At 39.2% G+C, this 7,724-nt stretch overlaps 1 protein-coding gene across 2 annotated transcripts in view; it reads left to right on the top strand.

The window, feature by feature from the left end:
- KIAA0319L (KIAA0319 like) overlaps positions 1-7,724 on the top strand; it is a 94,790-nt gene that overhangs the window by 48,098 nt on the left and 38,968 nt on the right. For both annotated transcript variants that reach the window (XM_061122421.1, XM_061122419.1), the window contains exon 4: positions 7,532-7,724. This exon is cut by the window's right edge and continues 51 nt beyond it. In XM_061122421.1, the coding sequence (XP_060978404.1) occupies positions 7,532-7,724 (193 nt within the window). The remainder of the gene's footprint in view (positions 1-7,531) is intronic.

Below are 7,724 nucleotides of genomic sequence, written 5' to 3' on the forward strand. Positions count from 1 at the left end.
TAATATAGTTGTGTCTCAACTAAAAATGTGTTGAGAGCTGAGTTTTTGTGAATCACTCTTTAATATTTAGTAGACATTAGTGTAGCATGTATCTTATGAAGGAGAGCTCCTATCTGGACAGTGGTGATACTACCTGGATAAGTATCAACATGCCATGTATACCCTGCAGGCTCCTACTCAAAACAATTCTGTTTTGCTTATGATGGAGGAAATTTTTTGTCATTTTGAATTATGATATTAATGAGTGGGTCTGGCTTGCCCTATGTGTAAAAGGTAGGCCCAGAGTAGAGGTAGGGAAGAAGGAAGATGGGGGAAGAGGGAGAAGGGGGAGAGAAATGAAGGGATGGAGAAAAAGAGTGTGAATAGAAACTTTCATCATTCTGAATAAAGCTTCCTCGAAGAAACAGGTGTTGGCATCAGGGGCGTGATTTATGCAGTTGGGTTAGTTTTTATGATTTCTGTCAAATGCCAGAAAAAATTGTCCCAAGGGAATTCTACCCAAGTCTCCCTGACCCTATATCATCCCTAAAAGTCTTTTAGCATTACTTCATAGTTTTCTGAAGTAAAATAATTTGTTCCATATCTCCTTTTTCTGTTTCTTTAAAAATAAACAAATAGTAACAATGATAATAAACTGCTTCTTTAAAAATAAAAATCTGCCTGCCTGCCTTACTTAGAAATGTTCCTATGCTTCTACTTCTGGGAATCCATTCTAAAGCAGTAATTCCAGATAAAGAAAGAGCTTCACACTCAACGGTGAGATAGTATTTATTTAACAAAAAGTGGAAGTAGTCTGATGAGGAGAAGGTGACGCTGTGCACCCATCACTAATACATTTCTGGCTGGATGAATGATCTTCTGGCACTGCCTTCTCTTTTCCACTCCACCCACACTGAATAGGGTCTTTGGTCTTCTGTGGACACCATGCTGCTGAAGTGAGCACGACACCATGCTTTTTAAAAACAGCTTTATTGTCATATAATTGACACATCATAAACTATACATTCTTTTAATGGTTTGTTTATTTGTTTATTGGCTGTGCTGTACAACCTGTGGGGTCTTCGTTCCCTCACCAGGGATTGAACCTGTGCCCCCCTGCAGTGGAAGCATGGAGTCCTGACCACTGGGCCACCAGCGAATTCCCTAAACTGTGCATGTTAAAGTGGATAATTTGATTATTTTTAACATATGTATATACCCATAAAATCATCACTACAAAAATAGATCATGAACATATCTGTTACTCCCAGAGTTTCCTCCTGTCTTTCCTTTCCATTCCCTCCCTTATTCTAGGCAACCACTGGTCTGCTTTAGGTTATTATAGATTTTCTAGAGTTTTTAAATATAATCATACCTTATATTCTCTTCTTTTATTGAGGTATAATTTACAGTTTTATTGAGATATAGTTTATATACCGTAAAGCTCACTCCTTTTAGGTGTACAATTCAGTGATTTTAGTAAATGTAGAGAGTTGTATGGCTTCCTCCGTGGCTCAGTGGTAAACAATCTGCCTGCTAATGCAAGAGACACAGGTTCGATTCCTGGGTTGGAAGGATTGCCTGGAGAAGGAGATGGCAACTCAGTCCAATATTCTTGTCTGGGAAATCCCACAGACAGAGGAACCTGGAGGCTACAGTCATGAAGTCCCAAAGAGTCGGACGTAACTTAACAACTAAACCACAACAACAGAGAGTTGTATATCATAACCACAGCCAGTCAACATTTCCATAGCCCCCAAAACTTCCTGGTGCTCGTTTGCCCAAAACCAGCCACACTTCCCTGGTGCCTTCCCTACTCCCCCTCCCAGCCCTAGGTATCCACTGTTTCTGTAAGTTTGCCTTGTCTGGACTTTTGATACGATTGGGGCCATGCAACATGTGGTCTTTCGTGTCTCACTTTTTCACTTGGCATAATGTCTTGATGTTCATCCTTGTTGTATGTGTCAGTAGTTGGTTTCTTTCTATTACTGTACAGTGTCCCATTGTATGGACATGTCATAATTTGTTTTTCCACTTGTTGATGGACATTTGGGTTTTTCCAGATTTTGGCTATAGATAAAGCTGTTAGGAACATTTGTGTGGTCTTTGTATGAACCTACCTTTAAATTTTTCTTGGGTAAATACCAGGGAGTGGAATAGCTGGGTCATATCATAGGTTCTGTATTTAATATTTTAAGAAATTACCAAATTATTTCCCAAATAGTTGTACCATTTTACATTCCTATTAGTAATGTATGAAAGTTCTCATTCCTCTGCATTCTCACCGTCACTTGGTATGAGTCTTTTTCATTTTAGATATGGTAATAGATGTAATAGTATCTCATTATGGTTTTGTTTGCATTTCCCTAATTACTAATGGTGATGAACATCTTTTCATGTTCATCTTTTCTTATTTGCTATCCATATGTTTTTGGTAAAGTGTTCATGTTTTCCCCCATTAAAAAAATTGGATTGTTTTCATATGTGTGTATACACACACACACACACACACACACACATATTTTGCATATAAGTAATTTTTTTTTTAATTTATTTATTTATTTGACTGTGCGGGGTCTTTAGTTGCAGCATGTGGACTTTTTCAGTTATAGCATGTGAACTTTCACTTGCAGCAAGTGGGATCTAGTTCCCTGGTCAGGGATCGAACCTGGGTCCCCTGCATTGGGAGCCCGGAGTCTTAGCCACTGGACCATCAGGGAAGTCCCGCATATAAGTAATTTATCAGATACGTGTTTTACAAATATTTTCTCAGTCTCTGGCTTGCTTTTCATTCTGTAAGCTGTGTTTTTAAAAAAATTTTTAATTGAAGTATCTGTGCACTGAGGAGCCTAGCCATTTTTTCACTGGATCATGCTTTTGATCTTCTATCTAAGAAAGGTTTCTCCTAAGTTTTCTTCCAAAAGTTCTGTAGTTTTAGATTTTAAATTTAGGACTGGAAAAGGATAGGAAATGCTTTCCTTCCCTCCGTTTGGTCAGTCTGGATAGATTTTCTTGAAGATAATCCTTGGTTTCATTTCTTTTTCTCTATTGCTTTCTCTTGTCTCTCATTGATTTTTGTTCTAATTTTTATCATTTCATTTCATTTTGTTCTAATTTTTTATTATTTCATGGCTGTTTAATTTGGATTTCATTTGCTCTTTTTTTCTAGTTTTTTTAAGGTGTAATCTGAAGTTGTTTATTTGAGACTTGCTTCTTTTTAATATGGGCATTTTCGTGCTATAAATTTCCCTCTAAGTACAGTTTTAGTCACATCCTACAGATTTTAGTATTTGTGTTTACAGTTTCATTCAGTTCAGAATACTTTTAAATTTCCATTTTGCTTATTCCTTTGACTTTTGGATTATCTAGAAGTGTATTATGTAGTTCCCTAATGTTTGGGGGATTTTCCAGATATTGTTGTACGGTTGCTTGTAATTTAGTGCTGTTGTAGCCAGTGAACACTGTATGACTTAAATCTTTAAATTTGTTAAGACTCTGTTTCAATGCTGAGAATACAGTCTATCTTGGTAAATGTTCCAAGTGTACTTGAAATGAATATGTATACTGCTGTTATTGTTGGGCAAGTTTTATATAAATGTCAGATCAGTTTGGTTAGTGTGGTTCAGATCTCCTGTATCCTTATTTTCTATTAATTTCTATCAATTATTTAGAGAGATAATGAAATATCACACTCTATTTTGTAGATATATTTGTTTCTCCTAGTGTTAGATTAGCTTCTTGTACTTTGAAGTTCTGTTATAGATAAATAAATGTTTAGGATTATTGTGTCTCCTTGATGAACTGACCCTTATCATGGTAACATTTATCCTCTTTATCTCTGTTAGTATTCTTTCCTCTTCTTTTTTTTTGTATAGTTCTTCTGTGTATTCTTGCCTCCTCTTCTTAATATCTTCTGCTTCTGTTAGGTCCATACTATTTCTGCCCTTTACTGTGCTCATCTTTGCATGAACTATTCCTTTGGTATTATTAATTTTCTTGAAGAGATCTCTAGTCTTTCCCACTCTGTTGTTTTCCTCTATTTCTTTGCATTGATCACTGAGGAAGGCTTTCTTATCTCTCCTTGCTATTCTTTGGAACTCTGCATTCAGATGGGAATATCTTTCCTTTTCTTTGCCTTTCGCTTCTTTTCTATTCACAGCTATTTGTAAGGCCTCCTCAGACAACCATTTTGCCTTTTTGCTTTTCTTTTCCTTGGGGATGGTCTTGATCCTTGCGTCCTGTACAATGTCATGAACCTCTGTCCATAGTTCTTCAGGCACTCCGTCTATCGTATCTAATCCCTCGACTTTGTCACTTCCACTGAATAATTGTAAGGGATTTCATTTAGGTCATACCTGAATGGTCTAGTGGTTTTCCCTACTTTCTTCAATTTAAGTCTGAATTTGGCAGGAAGGAGTTCATGATCTGAGCCATAGTCAGCTCCCAGCCTTGTTTTTGCTGACCGTATAGAACTTCTCCATCTTTGGCTGCAAAGGATATAATCAGTCTGATTTTGGTATTGATCATCTGGTGACGTCCATGTGTAGAGTTTTCTCTTGTGTTGTTGGAAGAGGATATTTGCTATGACCACTGCGTTCTCTTGGCAAAACTCTATTAGCCTTTGCCCTGCTTCATTCTGTACTCCAAGGCCAGATTTGCCTGTTACTCCAGGTGTTTCCTGACTTTCTACTTTTGCATTCTAGTCCCCTATAATGAAAAGGACATCTTTTTTGGGTGTTAGTTCTAAAAGGTCTTGTAGGTCTTTATAGAACCGTTCAACTTCAGCCTCTTCAGCGTTACCGGTTGGGGCATAGGCTTGGATTACCATGATATCGAATGGTTTGCCTTGGAAACAAACAGAGATCATTCTGTCATTTTTGAGATTGCATCCAAGTAGTACATTTCAGACTCTTTTGTTGACCATGATGGCTACTCCATTTCTTCTAAGGGATTCCTGCCCACAGTAGTAGATACAATGGTCATCTGAGTTAAATTCACCCATTCCAGTCCATCTTAGTTCGCTGATTCCTAGACTGTTCACGTTCACTCTTGCCATCTCCTGTTTGACCACTTCCAATTTGCCTTGATTCATGGACCTAACGTTCCAGGTTCCTATGCAATATTGCTCTTTATAGCAGTGGACCTTGCTTCTATCACCAGTCACATCCACAACTGGGTATTGTTTTTGCTTTAGCTCCATCCCTTCATTCTTTCTGGAGTTATTTCTCCACTGATCTCCAGTAGCATATTGGGCATCTCCTGACCTGGGGATTTCATCTTTCAGTGTCCTGTGTTTTTGCCTTTTCATACTGTTCATGGGGTTCTCAAGGCAAGAATACTGAAGTGGTTTGCCATTCCCTTCTCCAGTGGACCACATTCTGTCAGACCTCTCCACCATGACCCGTCCGTCTTGGGTGGCCCCACACGGCATGGCTTAGTTTCATTGAGTTAGACAAGACTGTGGTCCGTGTGATGAGATTGGCTAGTTTTCTGTGGTTTCAGGGTGTCTGCCCTCTGATGCCCTCTCACAACACCTACTGTCTTACTTGGGTTTCTCTTACCTTGGACATGGTATCTCTTCCACGGCTGCTCCAGCAAAGCGCAGCCGCTGCTCCTTACCTTGGACAAGGGGTATCTCCTCAAGGCCGCCCCTCCGCCCCTCAGATTGGTTAGTTTCCTGTGATTGTGGTTTTCAGTCTGTCTGCCTATTGATGGAGAAGGTTAAGAGGCTTATGGAAGCTTCCACCATAGTTTGGCCCCAGGTAAGTAACAGGGAGGGAACACAGCTCCACCCATCAACTGAAAATTGGATTAAAGATTTACTGAGCATGGCCCCGCCCATCAGAACAGTCCCAGTTTCCCCCTCAGTCAGTCTCTCCCAACAGGAAGCTGCTGGGCTACAGTCCATGGGTTGCAAAAGTCGGACATGACTGAGTGACGCACTTAACTGATTCTTATAATTAAGCATATATGTAATTAGCAATAAATATTTCTAAGTATTTACTCAAGGTAAACTGTGTTTACAGAGACATTTGTATTCTAACATTTATAGCAGCTTTATTTATAAGAGCTGAGAACTGAGAACAACTTAAATCTGCATCAGTGGATGAATGGTAACAAATTTTGGTATTATCTCTGTAATGGTAGACTGTGTGTCTGTGTGTGTTGTGTGCATGTGCACGCACGCATGTGCTCAGTTGAGTCTGACTCTTTGTGACCCTGTGGACTGTAGTCTGCCAGGCTCTTCCGTCCATGAAATTTTCCAGGCAAGAATCCTGGAATGGTTGCCATTTCCTATTCCAAGGGATCTTCCTGATCCAAGGATTGAACCCTTGTCTCTTGCATCTCCTGCATTAGCAGGTGAATTCTTTACCACTGTGCCACCTGGGAAGCCCATAATGGTATGTTACTTGGTAATAAAAAAGAGTGAATATGATATGATATGAGTCTTAAAAATGTTATGTTGAGGGGAAGCAGCCAGAAACAAAAATAGTTTGTATGTGATTCCTTTTATATGAAATTCCAAAAAAGCCCAAACTAGTTAATGGTGACAGAAACAAATCTGTGGTTGTCTGAGCCTAGAGATGGAGGCAGGAATTTACTGCAAAGGGCATGAACCAGCTTTTTTAAAAAAAATTTGGTTGACATACAGTATTATGTTAGTTTCAGGGAGACCTGGGTTTAATCCGTGGTTTCGGAAGATGCCCTGGAGGAAGGCATGGCAACCCACTCTTGTATTCTTACCTGGAGAATCCCCATGGACAGAGGAGTCTGGGGGGCTGTGGTCCGTGGGGTCGCAGTGACTGAATAATTAAACACACTCACAGTCTCCTTTAGTGTGGCCCTTGACTGTCTTTCCAGCTTACCTTCTGTTACAACACCCGGCCTCTCACTTTGCTTATGACCCTTGTTTCCCAACACTAGCCATGTTAATCTCATTTCTTTTGGCTATATGCCCCTCTCCCGCCAGCCTCTTGTCTAGTTTACCCTTTAAAACTCATCTCAGGACTCTCTGCCTCCAGAAAGTCTTCATTTATTTATTAAACTATCGTTCTTCACATGGTTCCTCTCCAAGAAAGAGAAGTACTCTGATGGTGTTTCTTTGGTTCAGTCATAGCTCTTAAAGGTACAGTTACCATTTTGGCTTGTGTTTCTAGTCCTTTCTCCCCCACTAGATTGTGTACTTGTTGAGCACAGTGATTATATTTTATTCATGTTTTGGATCCACAGGCCTGCTTTATAATAAGTGCTTAATAATTTGTTGAAAGATTGAACATAAATGTTAAGTGAGAAAAGGAGGAAAAAGTGCACGTGGAGTGATTATTACTGCTTTGTTTTAAGCAAAACTTTTTGCATAGAAAGCAAAATACTGGGAAGATTTATATCAACATTTTTTAATACCAATTTGGGTGGTAAGATTAATTTCTTTAGTATTTTTGGCAGTTTTGAATTTTTCAAAAAAACATTTAACTTGCAGTTATTTCATGAGACATTATCTTAAAAACTGACTGTATAACTTTTGCCTATCAAATAAATTTTTGCATTTCTCTAGGTCCACAGCACAGAGACAATTTTTAATCCGTTAACCACAGACCTGAGTGTGAAGATTCCTGGTTGGTCAGATGTATCAGTTCAACATGAGGCATCAGAGGATCCCGGTGCTACTCCTAGCATTCAGCAAGTAAAAAGCCCTGAGAAAGTCCAGATTGCTCACCCTCTGCCAGTGGCTCCCTCCTACAGTTATG

This window comes from Dama dama, chromosome 20 (assembly GCF_033118175.1).
Source record: "Dama dama isolate Ldn47 chromosome 20, ASM3311817v1, whole genome shotgun sequence".
NCBI classification, from domain to species: domain Eukaryota; kingdom Metazoa; phylum Chordata; class Mammalia; order Artiodactyla; family Cervidae; genus Dama; species Dama dama.